General features: G+C 31.7%; 1 protein-coding gene across 2 annotated transcripts in view; it reads right to left on the reverse strand.

Annotated features, from left to right (window-relative positions):
- CASD1 (CAS1 domain containing 1) overlaps window positions 1-18,644 on the reverse strand; it is a 50,262-nt gene that overhangs the window by 21,887 nt on the left and 9,731 nt on the right. For both annotated transcript variants that reach the window (XM_081079543.1, XM_081079544.1), the window contains 7 exons: window positions 11,194-11,238; window positions 10,095-10,157; window positions 5,714-5,758; window positions 5,169-5,292; window positions 3,761-3,975; window positions 1,681-2,103; window positions 529-618 (listed from right to left, as the gene is read on the reverse strand). In XM_081079543.1, the coding sequence (XP_080935669.1) occupies window positions 529-618; window positions 1,681-2,103; window positions 3,761-3,975; window positions 5,169-5,292; window positions 5,714-5,758; window positions 10,095-10,157; window positions 11,194-11,238 (1,005 nt within the window). The remainder of the gene's footprint in view (window positions 1-528; window positions 619-1,680; window positions 2,104-3,760; window positions 3,976-5,168; window positions 5,293-5,713; window positions 5,759-10,094; window positions 10,158-11,193; window positions 11,239-18,644) is intronic.

Here is an 18,644-nt window from a genome sequence, read left to right on the forward strand (position 1 = left end):
GCAGTCCATCAGTATTTGAGTTCTCTGAACACTGGGGCAAGAGAGTTCTAAGCTTTTTAAACTTTAAAAGTTTAAAAATATTTGCTCAAACTTCCTAAAATATGGTGAAGAGTAGAATGTAAAATGATCATCTAATTTGATTTCTTTTCATAGTAACTTGCCTATTCTAAATCCTTTGCAATTAAGTGTCATTTACAAAGATTCTTAGTAACTTTAAATTAGTTGTTCAACAGGATTACATGAAATAATATCCTTAGATTACCAGCTGTTTGTACTATATTAAAATTAAGGATAAGTAAATACAAATAAATTATTGCCTTATCTTTAAAAAAAAATTTATTTTGTTTTTAAAACTATACATTCTCAAAGAGTCAGTGGTAGGAGAACAATGGGAAAGCAAAAAGATTGGGCTAGAAATAAGAGGTGTCTCTAAATGGTAGAGCTTATAAAACACAAAAAAGTTGGTGCCCTTAAAGTAATATGAAAGTGACATTATTTCCTAAATATTCTGAACTTCAAAATACTTACTGTACTTGCTCCAGAGATATGATAAATCAAAATCACAAGTTGCATCCATCCTTTCCATTCATCTGTTTGTTCTCTATTTAATACCTTAGTCTGTGTAAAGAACCAAAATCTATTTCAAAATTCTCCATGAAGCTATTATTTGGACAGTATATATTAAGTATGTTAAAATTGTTCTTATGGGATATAAAGTTAATGCTTTTGTCAAAAGATCCTTGGGGGTAAAACCAGTGAAAGACTGTTGTCATTTTATTTCTTGATAAAAGATATAATAAAACTATTTAAAATACAACGTAAATTTGAAAACTAATATAAACTAAAAGATTTTTAAACGGTAATTCAGTAGATACTTCTGTTTTCTATTAAGATTGCATTTAAACTATGACGTGTTTTGTAAATGAAAAAATGGCATTTTATAATTTTCATTAAGAAAATCAGGATTTCAGTTAGAAAAGATCTTACAGTTCTCTTATACTCTATTGTTAAAAAAAAAAAAAAAGGAGAAAGTTCTATTATTATAGTTATTTTCCCTAGGATATTCTCACTGGAGATGAAGAACTGATTAATCATCCTCATATGAGTTATTTCTTACAATAGAATTTATTAATGCAAGTAAATCATTCCTTATAAAGGAATTACACTAATATTCTGAGCAATTACAGCAATGCTAAAATAGGAAATTCACAATATTGTAAATAGTGACCACATTATTATGTAAATTCTAATTTGTGTGTATATATGTTGGACTGGATAAATATATAAATATAAAATGTTTGTGCACATAAGCATTTATTAACACAATTATATTTTTTTACTTTATAAAAGATAATAGTATCTCATGTTTGAAGACTATTATAAAATTGGAAGCCCCTCTACTTTCTCCATCCCCATGCAGGCACAATAACACTAAGCCATGACATCTTTTTCATAGGTCATTATTTTCCAACTTTTCAACAATCTTCACCAGACTCTTTGAACTTCCTCAAAATTGTTTCAAAAGAGCAACAAAGAGTCCACTTAGTAAAGTACAACCACAATATTCCTTTGTCCTCTTCTATATACATGCATGTATATTCTGGCATGATATTTTTTTAAATTTAGAGTTTGTAATGAGATAAGAAAGATAAAATGAGCTAAAAAGAAAATGACTCTTACCTCTTTAGTATTTTCATTGTAAAATACTCCCAAAACCAAGATGTAGATAATTGGAATAAAGAAAGTTGAATGTGTATAAAATTTGTTTTCCTTCATAAACAGATTTGCACGGTCACACATATAGAAATAAGCCATAATCAGGCCAAGTTTGCAGAAAGACTGTAACAGTACTTCTAATTGAGATACAGGGATATTGATAATATTTTTCTTTCCCTCTCCACTTTCCAAATCAGTACATGACTTATTCTTCCGATGAGTGTTACGATGTATTACATAAAAAATTAAATATCCGATAATAGATATAGTGAAAAAGCAAGCAGCTAGCTTCTGTATGAGAGTAAGAGGAGGCCGAGGTTGACAACAGGAACCATCTACAGGCTTCAAAATCTTATTGCAATACACGTTCATGAGAATCATTGCACTCTGTGAACAAATCAAGTTATTTGGTTATTATCTTGTCAGGAATGCATTTTGCATTAGATTTTCTCCTGTGAATACTACCAACTTTTCAGCACTGAAACCAAACTGCTTTTTATTTTTTGCTACATTTCCCAAACACTCATGCAAATAATGGTGTTCCTTCAATCTGCAATAGCTAGTTTGGGGCTTTTCGAACTTCTTGGGCTATGATCCATAGGGAAAAATTCATTTTAAAATATAACCCAGACACATATATAGGAAACAATGCCTATCCTACTACTTGAAATACACTCTCACATTTTTCTGTTCTATTCTATATATATTTTTAAATATTCATTTCATGGCTTCTAGTGGTCCATGGCCTTCAGTTAAAAAAATACTGAGAGATGTCAAAGACCAAAGAATTTTAATTAGCAGACTTTTAATACAGAAGATACCAGGATACTTAAGATAGAGTCCCAGTCCTTAGATGTGAAAAAAGAAAACGAATGTAAAATAGCTGCCACAAAAAATAACTCTTAGCTAATAATATTTGTAATATGCCTTTTATTTGTTTATGAACTATTTATTTGTTTATGAACTATTTAGGATTCTACAGTTTTAAGATTTCTGATGTTAAATAAAATGTGGAATCTTCAACATGATTTCATTATAATAAAAATATTCTAGGCAAACTGTCAAGATTCTATCTAGTTGAAGGTTCAGTCAAATCTACTTTTATAAAAACTTTGTAGCCTGGGCATCTTTGGAACTCTAAGATGATTGTATTATTTAAGCATAAACATTTAAAGTGCTCAACCTTTTACAAAACCTCATCCTTTTAGCCCTGAGACTTCAGGAGGTTCTGTGCCTGGCACTCTTGCAGATTCTAGCCTACAAACTGCATCCCAAGGTTCTTAACTACTAGTTCCAGGAGGTCCAAACTACTAGTTCCAGGAGGTTCTTAACTACTAGTTCCAGGAGCTTCTTAAAGTAGATCAAGAACCATGTGTGTAGATACACAAACATGCATTTTTCTGTAGGAGAGGAACAAAACCACTGCTTTATATCAAACACTCAAGGTTATGCGATCCTCAAAAAAAGTTAAATCACTGCTTTATAGAAAAACAACAATTCTAAATAATACCTATTTGTACTATGTGTGAAAATTCATAATTATGCAGCTCTCTTTCATACTTAACCTAACATCCCTTTCCATCTGTTAATATGGATTTTTTCAGTATTTATTATGTATCTTGAATAATGTTTAGGGTATAAGAACTATAAGGAAATAATCAAAATTATTCTACATATTAAAAAATGTGCTCTTCACAGAAGCTTAATCTTGTAATTTTAAGGTTTAAGGTAAGAACATAAAACAGTTTTTTTCAAACATGAAAACTTATAAACTTATGAGACAAGGTATATTAAGAGCTAGCACTCAATAAATGAAGTTTCATTTCCTCCTTTCCATAACTTCTTTCTCTCTTAGAGTATATTAAAACTCTCACATATATTCAGCTCAGTAATGAAAGCAAACTTATTTCTAGATGTATGTTTAGGTAGAATAATTACAAGTAATTAGGATTGCAATGAAATAAATTAACATTTATAGTGAGTAACAGCTATGACCATTGTCATAGATACTATAGTCTCTACTGACAGACACAAGAATTCTTACAGTTTCTCTGCTTGATTCTGGAAGATGTAAGCCATCCAAAGATTCCATGATGGTTTCTTGAGCAATTAATTTGGAAACACTGAACATCTTAACATTTGATTTAGAATTTCTCGTGCTACTATTCAAAATACTGACTGCAGCTTCATTGTAGGCATCTATCTTCTCATTAGTGATCATTTTCCTATTTTCACTTAATAGATCTTCATAAACAGGATCTGCACATGAAACACATTAGTAAAAACACATTAAAAAAATCCCTATTGGTAGAAACTGTCGTCATACAACTTAGTTGACTGCATTTCATTTTTTGTTGTTAAAGTTCAGAGGATTCCAACCACCTAATAATTCATTTTTAAATAAAGCTGGCCAAGATTTGCAATAGATTTCCTATCTTACATTCAATTTTTGAATCAATCAATATCTCCCGTAGGCTTAACTTTTATCCCCCCTCTCTTAGGTACACAACTTTCAGGAAATATTTTTATGTTCCAGTATTTCTTAAGGGATTAAAATTTTTGGATGTTGGTTTATACTGGGTAAGGCAATTTAAAACAGGATTGTAGGAGACTATCTGATTAAGAATAGCAGCCAGTCTTTTTTTCATTCTGTCACTGTTTAATTTTGCAAACTTTGTTCACACAATTAAGAGGTGATATTGAGGATCAAGGTCTCTTATCATTTACCATAAACAATTTAAATTTAACTTTTTCTCATTTTAGTAAGAGAAAGGTTAACAATGAGTCTGTAAATAGAGACTGTGGAACAGATTATCACCAGTGCTTTTAATTCTCTCAACTTGACATTCAACTTGGAAATAATCATGAGTTTCTGACAAATAACTTGAAGTGCTAAAAAATCCAAGGCATTTCATATTGTGCTAGGCATTAAATAAGAGACATTCAATAAACTCCTGAAATGAGTCGATCTAATGTCAACTTTCTCTTAAAGAATTTCATTACCAGGCATAAACTTGATGGTATGAATTTAAATGTATTCTGTCAATTCCAAAGAATATTTACTTTCAAATGAATCTAACATTATGAAATAGACTTAATAATTTTTTCCTATATTTCCTAATCACAATAAATATACTTTGTAAAAAACAAATAATCAGAAGGAAGTATCTCATTTGTTTTAAGAATGTATTCTGCAGCCATTCTGTCTGCTGGGGTTCCTCGGAGGATATTTTTATTTATTTATTATTTATTTTTTATATATTATATATGTTAGTCTGTTCCTTCAGTTCAAAAAGGGAAAGAAAATAACTCAAATTTATTCTAATTTTGCAAACCTTATTTCAAAATTTATTCTCATAAAGCTGTAATTCTGCTTCTTGAAATAGAAGATAATAAAAACCCATGCCTCAAAATATATACAAAATGACATTTTTTCATTACTCATTCCTTACCTTGTAAGACCCAATAAACATCACTAGTCTTCGCCAATTTTTCTAAAAGTGGTGCTATGGAGGTAATGTTCGTTTTATACTGGGAAAGCGCTTCGTTGCTGCCATTATGAATCTTGATAGACCACTAAGACGAAGTAAAAATTAAGCATTAATTCAGCATCTATCACAGAAAAGTTAAAGTATGTAATTTATTATAACAAAGATTATTATTTAAGATAATTCCCATTTTTATTCAATGCTAGAATTATGGTCAAATTATTTCATGAAATATGTAAAGCCAGTTAGAAACAGCTGATAAAAAATTAGAGTTTCAATATATAATGTTCAAGAAGAATATATAAAATAATATTGACATTTAACAACGAATTTCCTAAGATCATTCAGAACTTTCTATTAAAATTCACCAGTCTCATTAATTATAATAGAAATAGGAATTAAAATATAAGTACAATCAAGAATTCTATTTAACATAAGTTAACTTTTTCTTAGCATGTCTGTAAGTATGAAACAAAAGTCATTATGTAAGAATACAGATAATAACTTACTGTGGCAGCTCCTGCTACAATCACATGGGGCTTTGCAACAGAATCCTAAAGAAAGAAAAATCTTTATAATAGTGTTTTATCCAGTTCAGGGAATTAATATAAGTAACATCACTTAATTTTTTCCCTTAAATTTCAGTTCTTCTTCCTTCTAAATGTGTTTTAATTTTCTAGAGTTCCTTACTGGATTCTTATTATAACAAGATGGACAACCAATGCCTAAAAAAACCTTACATGGTTATATGGTTAGTCACGATGGCATGAGGCTCGTACGGTTAATTCTTTGGTGTTTTTTACAAAAACTGCAAAAACCAAAAACCACTATGGAAATCTAATATGGCCTAATATTATTCTAAATTGTGAGTAAACTGCTTAAGAGTAAAACGCTAGTATGTTATGTTGGCCAATTTAAAAGTATTCATAAAATATACAGTTTATGTTAAATAAAATGTAAGGTCAGTGCCCTAAAGAAACATAATCTTTTGGGAAAGCTAAGTCCAGTATGTATCGAACAAAATACACTGATAGTTATTATTGACTACAATGTGGGGAAAAATAAGAAGCAATTTGGTCAAAATCCTCCTCAAATGCCAATTGTACTCAGAATGGTTTATAGCTGAAGCTTGACAGAGATAAAGCTACAAGTTAAGTTTTCTCACTCCTGAGTTCAATGTACCTTCCATAACATAGAAGACTTGGTATTACAATCATGTGCACAACAAACAATTAAAAATAAGAAATTAGAAAAACATTAGACCCATATGTAAAATTAAAATGAGTTATTGTCTTATTATTATAAAACTCATCGATACTTTCACAGAAAGCTTTGAAAGCAGAGAAAAATAACAAAATTAACCTATTTTCCTTCAGAGATATTCCTATTTCGAGTATAGCACCCTTAACCAACCTTTCTGAATCTGTACCCTTGTTTTATAAGGTATATATAATATCTTCCTGCCTATCTCACGAGGAGCAAGAATCTGTATTAAAATAAGCTAATTTAAGATAAAGTACAAAGTGCTACATTTGACATTGTTATTTTAGTGAAACTTTTTCCTTATCCCTAGGTGGCTCCCTGTCTCATCCTTCTTCACAGTGCTTATCCCAAATATTAGTTTCATTATAGAGGTCCCTCTTGGCCGCCTCCTCCCTCTCTACAGCAAGTCGAATTCTTCTCAAATTTCAAAGAGAAAATAGAATTCATCTGGCTTGTGTGCTCTTGCCTTCTTTTCCTTCCTCCATTCTTACAATTTCATCCATATGTTCTCCCAGACTATCTTCCTCCGACAAGTAAGTAAAGAAAATATGTCCCTATTCCTCTTAATGGCTAACCCTTTACTCTATGTCTATATCCCCTCCCTTTTTTACTTCCAGGGATTATATCCATTATCTCCTTAAACTCTCATATTATCCGTGTCAACCGCCTTCTCCACTTTTCTTCCCACAATCTACGAAGTGTTAAATCATTTTTATCTTCAAAAATATTCCTTTAACCTTGTCTCACTCTCAAATTCTTCCCCCTCACACCTTTAGCCAACAGGCTACTTGGAAGAGCATTCTGCCTTCACTATGCTAGTTTCTTTCTCTCTCATTTATGCCTCAATTTATCACATTCTGATTTTGGGCTTCAGTCCATTAAAACTGCTCTTAGAGTCCATTAATGAACTCTGGATTGCCAAGTCATATAGCTTCATTCTACCCTACCTAGGTCCGAAAGTGACACTACTGACTATCCACTTTTTAAAACTCTTTCCTTCCCTGTGTTATCTGACAGTTATTCTTCTCTTACTTTTTCCTCTTACCACTTTTACCACCCCTTCTTAGAATCTTTTGGATAGTTGCATTCCTAAACTCTCTTCTTTATTCTCTAAACTCTCTGCCTATTCAATTTTTCCACTCAAACAACTTCAAATATCACCTCAGTCCATACCAAGACTCCCCAAATCCATCTAAGTAGCTCAGACTTCTTAATGACTACCATTCACCTATGGATTTAAATCTAAATTGTTGGTTTCTTCACAATTTAGTCTCATTTCCTACTAGTACCACACTATGTCACATCATTCTCCTGTTTGAACTTTCAATGGTTCTCAAGATACTACCCTCAAGATATTCAACCCAATATCCTTATTTTTAGAAAACACATCCTGAATGTTAAGAAGTTATCAGAAAATGGATAAAGTAAATCTACACCCCATCAAATATAGCTTAGGATATTATTCATAAACTAGTCTCTATTCAACTGTCTCCCAAAATAAAGCACACAGTATTAAAAACCAAAACTAAACAGAAATAAAGGAGCACTTTGAATTCTAGCTCCAGTAACATTAAAACCACTGGTGATTCCCTGAATACTTTTATCTTTGGCATCTTTGCATGTTATTTCCTGTGCATGAGAAAACCCTCGTTCCTCACTCCAAACTGTCGCCTTTAAGGTCACTTTATCTGAAAACTAGTTTTGAAAACTTTTAAAATTACATTTAGTGCCTATCCTCTGTAATGCTGTTGTACCTTATAATTCCCTTATTTTGGTACTACATTGCTACCTTAATTACCTATATCTGCCACTCATCCAGAAGCTCTTTGAGGAGAGGAATTCTATTTTAGTTAACCAGGATATTAACAGTGTCTAGCCTAGTGTCTAGATTTGTAAATATCTGTTGAATAACAGTTGAGTTGGCTAAATTCAACTCTGCTTGTATGCCTTTAGATTTCTATAGGGTATGTGATTACACGAGTCATCTTTTTGACCTATAGTTCTTTGGAAATATCTGCTCTCTAACGCTTTCTTAGATTTTCACCTACATTCTAACCAACTCCCATCCTAAGTGCCTCTGTCCATAGTGCTTTCATAGTCTTTTGTGCTCAATCTATTGTTACACTATTGTTACACTTCTATTGTTACACTTCTCAGCGTATCATCATTCATCAGAAAATCACTGTCACTTAGTGTGGAAATTCTTCAAGGGCTGAGAGTGGGGCTAATTCCCAGCCACATTCATAATATCCAGCACAAAGATAGCAATAGTACATAAATAAAAATATGGATCTTTGTATTCTCAAACTAGCAGCTTACTATGGAAACAGTAAAAAAAAAAATCAATACATATATACTCTTTGAATAAATAAAAACAATCAACTAATCAATCTTAGGTAATTACATGGCCATCTACCTAAATAAGTTAAATCTTTCCTTTCTCCCAATAACCTTAAGGAGTTTTACAACAGAATCTAATGCTCCAAAAACTAGTTTAGCAAATTATAAGAACTGAAAATCTGGATATAAAACATATCTCCAGGTTAGTAAATAACAAAGCTTTTCTTTAAACTTGCTGTACTTATAAATTATACTGTACTGATGTTTATGAATTTCTTACTACATTAATGGATATAAATTCAGGTCTAGCACAAATACAAAACCTATGTTTAAATCATTTGAAATGTACATATGACATTATTCTATATTTCCAGACATTTAAAAATATATAAATAAAAAACGAAACACAATTATGTAAGACTCCAATTTACCAGAAAGTTGAGCTCTAGAAATTGTATGTTTATTTTCTTTGAAAACTTAAATACATTTTCTCAAAGAAACAAAGTTAGAAATGTTGACCAGGTTCCCACCAGATCTTACAAAAGCTTATTTGGTGTATGAAGTGGTTGCAGTACTAAACATTTACTGTAAAAAGATGCAAAGAAAAATACCACTGTAGCACAAGTAATCAAGCAAAATAAGGTCAACAGAATTGAATATTGTCTTATCCATCCCAAATGTAAATCCTTCTGGGAAACAATACACATTTAATTAAAGGACCAATGAGGCACTATGGAGATGACCATGGAAATTCTAAAGTGGTCTTGTGGAAACTTAGGAGTTTTCTGATCTTAATAACATGCTTGCCTTTATATGTGATTTATCTCTGAACATTATGAGCCAAAACATACCAGTCTCAACTTTTGGGTCACAAATATAATGATAAAAGGGAAAGAAAATAGGCTATTAAAAGTTTCCTTAAGTAGCTGGGCATGAGTGTCAAGGACGAAGTGACAAAATGCTCAAGAGAATGTGTATTGTGCTAGAAAGATTACTTGGGCTTGAATTAACTGAGCTACAGCAGTAACAGAAAATTTTAAGCCTGGAAAGTATGGGATAAGCACAATTGCCTTAGGGTTAGAAGGGTGATAGCAGAGATACTGGATCACAATACTTTCACTTCTCAGTAAAGTGATAGAATCAATTCAGCACAGCTTAGTTGCTATCAAAAAGGTATGAAATATAGAAGTGGGACAGGTGAGGAAGGGGAGAAAAACAATGGACATTCAAGAGTTTCTACAATTTGGTTGCATAAAACCAGAAAGGCCTATATTTTCAAATACAGACCTCAGTCCACACCTTGATACACTGTTTCATAGAACCATTAACTTCTGGATGCCACAGAAAATCCTAAGAGAAATGTAAGAAAAGAAAAAGTCAAAGAAACTGTTAAGTCTACCTTTCAAAGTAAACATTAATATACTCTTACAGTAATATACTCTTACTGTACTTACAAGTAAAACACCACCTATCTAGAACGTTGTCATCTTCCATCTCAATTTGGCAAGAGTTTCACAACAGTTCTTGTATCCACCTTGTACCTAAACTACGTTCCATATTTTAGTCAGAGTAATCTTTCAAAAATTTAAAATGTGATCTTGCCACATCCCTGCTTAAATACTCAAGGAATTTCAACTGCCCTCAGAATAAATTCAAATCCTTAAAACTGCTAAGAAGGTGCAGAATGTGGTCTCTGCCTAGACATTCTGCCTTTTCTGCTGCCATCTTCCCCCTTGCTCTACGTACCCTTTGGGTTCTCCTGTAGCTCCTGGAATGTTCTACGTGCTCCTTTTTCTCCAGCACTTTGCACATACTCTTCCTTCTGCTGAAAATGTTCATAAACTCTTCCACTGCTCTTACTAATCTCTGAGGCTTCAATTAAAACATCATTTCCTCAATGAGGAAATCTACTTTTAGTTTCTTGATCAGGACCTTCCTAATGCCCCATGTTTTCCTTTTTTCCATCCTTATCACACATGCATTTATTTGTATGTAGAAAACTAGAATGACTTGCAAGCTCCATTAGGTGTGGGATATTTTTATCTTGATTCCCACTGTATTCGCCCTATCTAGAAGAAATCACTGTTGACTGGGAATTCAGAAAATTTACATATATTCTTTTATGAACATTAATCCTGAACACATACTGGTTTCAAATTAATGTACAGGATTATTTTTTTCCTGGATAAAAGTTGAGACCAAATTTTCTATTTTATTCCACAAAATGGTGTATACATTTATTCAATTATTTTACGATTCTTATCCACTATCAATACACTGAAATATATTTAGCATGTACAAAGCATTAGCCGATCTGCAAATAAATTAGCCAATGAATATAGTTTCGACATTATAACATTTCGCTTACTATTTTATATGAACTTACCACTTTAACTGAAGCAATCTTGTCTTCAAAAGGAATGTTTTCATGCTGCCATAAAAAAGAAGACAACAGAGAAATACTAATGAATAAATTTTATGTAAATAATTCTCCCTTTAGCTATTTTTGTTGGTTTATTTATGCATCATATCTCAATTATCTATATTCAACTTGAAGGGGAAAAGACCTACATAGAATATCAAAAAGTGACACTAGTGAAATTGTTTATATGTGATTTTCAATATCTAAGGTGTAGCTCAAAGATAAAACATCAATTACAAACAAGCAGATATGTGAACATGCCTATATAAATTAGCTTTTTAACAAGATTACCATGATTTTAATTTAGTCCCAGTATTATATATGACAGAGATGGATTGCTCCACTACATTTCCTGAGTTCATTCCCATTAGATAGGCAGGACAACATGACTAGTTCTGGTTGACATAATGGCTAGGTGTCATGTGGGTCACTTCCGGGCTGAATTTCCCGAGGCAATCCTCTAGTCTCTGATTTAACCTGGTGCAGAAACTGAAGGATGAAATGTTCCAATGGTACGACTAGAAAATGGTAGATATTCCAACAGCAAGAATCCCTGAATGACTGTGTGGAGCAAATGAACTTCTGTTTTGCTAAGATTCTAGAGTGCTTTGTTGCTGCTGCAATATCTAATCCATTCTTACCAATATAAGGGTATCGGTCCTGTCTGAACAGGAATAGACATGTATGACTCTAGGTTATTATAGGTTTCACTTTGAAGTCAGTGGATCAACAGTCCAGTTGGAGAAAAAATTAAAATCTGGAGACAAATCCTTATAACCAAGGGTTCCATATAAAGAACAGAAATCCTTTCAGAGTTAAAAACCCAGAGTAGGGTAGGGAAGGAAGTTGTCAATAAGAAGCTAATTCTCTTTCTAAAGCCAAGGTTGAAATGTTTTCATTAATTTAACTAGACATACAATATTTATTTTTATATCTCTGTGAAATTTGCTTTTACCAACAACCTAACTTTTTAAATGATGCTTAAGCATCATTTTCTGAAAGGGCTCTTGGGACCATTAATTCAATGGCACGTTACACGAAAAGACTATCCTTGGTGAAATAAGTCTGGGAAATACTGGGTCAGACAAAATCATACAAGTGTTCTCTTCCTACCCCATCCCAACTTTGTTAAAATTCTTCCTCAAAGGAATAATAATATGTCATGAATTTCCTTTTTCCTAGTTTTGCATAGCTTAGTTGATTCAACCTCTTTCTTCTTTTCCTTTATTATTTTAATGTGACATTTGATATATACAAAAGAATATGCCACATATATGTAAGTCACAAAGTACAGTAAAAATATATTACAACTCATGAATCCATGGCACACGTCAGCGCATTACCAACACAATGAATGTCCTATGTGGACCTCTCCCTCTCTTAATTCCTTGCTTTATATAAAGGAAACTACTATTTTGAATTTTGTTTATGTATTTTTTATTATATAGTTTTATCACATGTATATGCATCTTCAAATAATATATTGTTTAGTTAACTTTCTTTTCAACTTTTAATTTTGAAAAATTTCAAATTTACAGCAAAGTTTGCAAAGTTGAAGAAATTATAATGACCACTCAAACACCCTTTTGCTGAACCATATGAAAGTAAATTGCAGACATCATACCACTTTATCACTAAATTCTTAAGCATATATCTCCTAAGAACATGGACATTCCCTTACATACTGTAATAGTATAATCCCGCCTAGGAAATTTGACAGTGATGAAATATTATCTAATCTAATATACAGCCCATGTTCAGATTTCCCTAATTTCCTGATGTCTTCTCTATAGTTCTTATATTTTAATCTAGAATTCAACTAAAATCAGGCATTGCATTTAATTGTTATGTCTCTTTAGTTTCATTTAATCTAGAACATTCCCTGACTTTTTAATATATACATATTAAATTTATGTCAATTTGTTATATCAATATACATTAAATATTACATTGACTATTTTTGTTGAGTCTAGGTCATTTGATACAATGCACCAAATCTAGATGATAAACAGCACTGATATGTAGTTACCTTCCTGGATATGTCTCTTAATATATGTGTAAGAGCTTCTCCAAATAGTTCTAAAGGTTATATATACAAATGTTCACCCTGACATGATAATGCAAATTATCTTCTGAAGTGTTTGTAACAATACTCATTAACAATTTATGATATACGGTCTCTCTAATACATCTTGTCAGACTTCATATTTTTGCCATTGTCAAGTTTTAATTTCTGTCAGTCAAGTAGGTATGGTCTTAATTTGCTAATTACTAATAAGGCTAAATTTCCCTGATTACTAATGAGATTAAATATCTTTCATATTTACACCAGGATTTATGTTTCCTCTTCTGTGAAATGCCTGGTCATGCCTTTCCTGTTTTCTGTTGGGTCATCATTTTTATTAATTTGTGGTTCCTTACATCTCCTGGGTATATGTTACAAATATCTTCTTCCATTTTATAGCTTAGTCTTTTCTTTAAGGTATCTTTTGATGAGCAGATACTCTTAATCTTAAATAAATAAATTTATCTTTTATTTTATGGTTAGTATTTTTTGTTTCTTATGTAAGAAACTTTTCCCTACTTGAAGTAATGAAGATATTCTCCTACATTTGTTTTCTAAAGGTTTCAAAGTTTTGGCTTCCACATTTAAGTCTAAATTCATCTAGAAATGATTTTACTTGGTGGTATAAGGTAGGGGTCCAATTTCACTTTTTTCCATATACATAACCAGTTGCCTCACCATCATTAATTAAATAGACCTTCCTTTCCCCAGGGATCTTCAGTGACGTATCTATTACTTATGAAGTCTTTATATATGCATGCGTCTATTTTAGAGCTCTATATTCTGTTCTTGTTTCTTCATTTAGCTCTACCAATACCAGACTGTCTTAATTAATACAGAGTTAAAATAAATCTTGATATTGGGGAAAAAGTCCTTTCCACCTGGTTCTTCAGATCTGTCATGGTTAATTCTTGGTCCACTGCTCTTATATATAAAATTCAGAATCAACTGGTAAAGTTCCACAACAAACCCTATTAGGATTTTATGCTAATTATATTGAACCTATAGATCAATTTAGAAATAACTAACATCTTTATGATATTGAGTCTTCCCATTCCAGAATGTAGTATATATCCTCCATTTAATTATTAATATATTTTAATTACCTTTGAAAAAATTTTATGATTTTTTCTGCATATAGATCTTCCATATTTGCTACTTTTATTACTATATATTATATGGTTTTTGTTACTGTTGCATACAGTATATTTTAAATAGTGTTTTTTAAACTCCATATTCCTGGGATGTTGTTATGAAACTAATTTTAACAGATTTATTGAGTTACTATAGTGAATTTTTCTGTGTTCATCTTACAACCAGCCATTAAAATTTGTATTATATCTAGTAAATTTTCTATAGATTCTTTGGTGTTTTCTATATGGATAATTATATCATATGAAATCCTGAGTTTACTTCTTTGCAATCCTTACATCTCTAAATTACCTTTCTTTGGCTAAGGACCTCTAATACAATGTTGAATAGAAACAGAAAATATGAAAATCTTTGTCTTCTTCCTGACTTTAATGAAAATGTGTCTAACATTTCACCATGAAGAACATTTACTGTAGGCTGCTACAATTTTTATCAGGTTAAGTTAGAATATAAAGGAACCTACCTAATAGAGAAACAAGGATACCAATTCTTTGATATTTTCAGAACTTGCCTAATGGCCCAATATGTGGTCAAAAAACGTTCCATGCATGCTTTGAAAAGACATATTCTCTCAATTTTTAGTGTATTAAGTACTGAGATATAAGTTTGTAACATCAGTATGTTAATAGTCTACTATGTGTTTACTAATTTGATTTCCTTATCCTATCATTAATTGCAGGAGCAGTGCACAGTTTTCCCACTATGATGGAGAACTTGTCAAATTCTCACTATAATCATATTAATTTTTGCTTTATGTATTTTAAGGCTAATTTATTAAATAACTACAAGTTTAAAATCTTAGTGATTTGAACTTTTCAACATTAAAAAGTATCTGTATCCCTGATAATGCTTTATGCCTTAAAATTTACTTTGTTATCTTTTTAAGTAGCAGAAAGCTCTTTTAAAATCAATCTGATAGTCTGTGTTTAGTTGACAAGTTTAGACTACTTGCACTTATTTTGATTATGTTTCCACTATATTACCTTTTAATTTCTATCTCCTTCACATATGCAGATTTTTCATACATGCATGTAAACACCAATTTTTACATGTACATGTAAATGGCTTTCTATACATGTGTGCGCATGTGTCCGTATGGGTATGTATGTGTGTGTTTGTATGCATAAAACACATTTGGCATTAGATGAGTTCAGTTTTGTTTCATTTTTTCTTCTTCAGGTTTGGAATTTGTAATTCCTAATTCTATCCTTTTAATCCTTGCCCTTGAAGTTTTACTAGGCATCTTTAACTTATGTTTTACAGTAAAATAATACCTTCAAGAGTAAAGAGGATATTGGAACATTTTAAATATGATCATTTCCCTCTGACTTATGTTATTATTTGCCAGTTCTTTAGTATGTTCTTTTTGTGAAGTATAAAAAAATTATTTATACAGGCACTATTTGTTTAGATTTACAGACATGTTTACTATTTTCTGTAACCATTCCTTCTTATCTTTCAGATAGTTTTTTTCTGACTTATATCCCTCCTTCCTGAAGTTTATCCTTTAGAAAAATCCTTTAGTATAAGTCTATCTGGCAATAAACCCTTACAGTTTTTGTTTATCTGAAAATGTCCTATATTTCAAGAATAGAGAAATTTCTATGCTAGGTATACAATTCTAGGTTGAAATTTACTTTTCCCAGAATGTTAAAGCTATTATTTTACTGTGTCCTGGCTTCCAATATTATTACTAAGAAATGTGCTGGCCCAACGCTTAGTTTTCTACATAGAGGGCATAACAGTTATTGGCACCTGTCTTCAGGGCAACCTGAATCTCTACTGCATGCCTACCGTTATTGTTCCCATCTCTGGTTTTGCCTCACAGTTTGTTCCTTTTCAGTGAGTGTCTCCCATTTCCTTAAGTTCTAGAAATACACCAATAAGCATTTTTAAATCTAGGATTTAGTTGGTTTGAGGTAGAAGGGGCCCCCAGAGTGTCTAGTTTGCCCTCCAGCTGGAATCAAAACAAACAGGTTTCTTTGCTGCAAGACTTCTCAAGTTTTTAATATCCTAGCCTAAATTAAAACCATCTAAGAAGGGGATATGATATCCAGCTCTGCTCAAACTTACTTGACCAGAGCTTCTCACAGAATTAGTCTTCCACAAATCATAGTTTGAAAAAAGTCCTACTCTAAAGCTTCTTTTTAAAAAAAAGATTGCCTCAATACAGAAAAGAAACAAATTCAAAGAATTATTTCAATATTCCTATTCCACCCATCCAAGGCTAAATATATATACATATATACATATGTGTGTGTGTGTGTATATATACATATATATATATACACACATACACATATATACACATATATATCGGCTTTTATAATATGCCAAGCTGCACTAGGCACAAGAAATGTATTTTTAAAAAACAATAATAATACACAATCTCTGTCCTCAAGTTGTTCAGAGACAAGAGAATTAAAACGCAATTTGGCAAATGCTCCACTAGCAGTTTGAACTAAATAGTTTCTCAACAACTGTTTCTTTAAGACTGTGACAAACTGTCTTTGTTTCTTTTTAAATCCTTTTTAAATGCATGTAAATTTAAATGTATCTTATTTGATAATTGTGGGATAACTGTGCACATGTAGGATAAAAAAAAAAAAAAAAAAAAGGAAAACTAGGTGTTATAAGTAGGCCTCAGAAGCAATGTACCATATTGTACCTACTTTTGGCTGTAGGCTAAACCATTATATACCTTTTTCAACTAACTGTTGCTAAATCCATTATTCCAATTTTCAGGAAGTCACATTATTCTAAGTCTAGAAATATTAAAACTGTTTCTTTGAAATCAGAAATCGACTTTTTTAGAAGTTTACTAAAGTTTTTTTCTTTGAACTGTAATAATGTCATTAAACAGTTCCAACTCGTCTGTATAATTTTGTGTATAAATACAAACGGAAACTACATTTGTAGACACCAAATAAAATGAAAAGTTGACTGTATTATTTTCCATTATTCATTATTAATTATATTATAATTAATTATATTCCATTATTCATTATTAATTCCATTATTTAAAATCAATAGTAGCCTTTTCCTATTGGCTATTTCCTATTGACAAAACATCTAATAGCCTAAGGACTCTTCTTGCAAGGAATAGTTCCTAATAATTTAGTCTCCACTACCATCATCTTTACTATGTGCCTAGGTACTTAGTTATGAAGTCCCTAATTTTCCAGCTCCTCACCACAGGGCAGGCTGATGTGGACAGGCAGATTTTAATCATAAGTTCATGAGCTATTTCCCCTATAATTCTTCACTTTTCTCTCCTTGCCATTTCTCACTCCCAATCATATGCAATTGAAGACAGGGATTAGCACCTTGGATCACTTAAAAAATGGATAAACAGGAGGATATGATGAGATAATTCACACAAAAAATAATTTTTAACAAACATGGAGATATGTTCATGCTTGTTAACGTTTTCAAAGATATGTATTTTATATATGTAGTTTTTGTATATATTATATAACATATAGTTTTATTCTCCTAGAAGAATGCTTATCTAGAAGATATATTTTTTAAAGTAAGAACTTGTCTGTAAAAAGAGCATATATTTGTTGTTGCATTGTTTTAACTATATAGCTTGACTGCCCAGCACCAGCATGCTGAAGAAAATTAGGCCCTCATGTACCTTGATTACAGTATAAATTGAAATAGTTTAGCAACATAATCAATACTTTTTAAAGTATCTTCTTCAACCTAATATTTTCATTGTAGAGATTCCATCCTAAGGAAATTAAAAAAGCAAAGTTTTCACACAAAAATGTAAATAAAAACGTCCTCTTTTAAACTGCAAAATAAAAAAATTAGGAAAATACCGAAAGTTGAGAAAAGGGAAAGTTATATAAAATTACATTATATCCATTCAATATGCTGCCATTAATGAAGATCTATATGTTGATTATATAATAATATGGTGATGGGGTGGCCAGATGGCTCAGTTGGTGAGTTCTGAACAACAGGGTTGCCGGCTGGATTCCCACATGGGCCAGTGAGCTGCGCCCTCCACAACTAGATTGAAGACAACAAGCTGCTGCTGAGCTACCGGAGGGGCAGCGGGATGGCTCAGTTGGTTGAAGCACAAGCTGTGAACAATAGGGTTGCCGCTTCAATTCCCGCATGGGATGGTGGGCTGCACCCCCTGCAACTAAAGATTGGAAACAAGGCAACTGGACTTGGAGCTGAGCTA

The sequence above is a fragment of the Rhinolophus hipposideros genome, assembly GCF_964194185.1.
Source record: "Rhinolophus hipposideros genome assembly, chromosome: 18".
In the NCBI taxonomy this organism is placed as follows: domain Eukaryota; kingdom Metazoa; phylum Chordata; class Mammalia; order Chiroptera; family Rhinolophidae; genus Rhinolophus; species Rhinolophus hipposideros.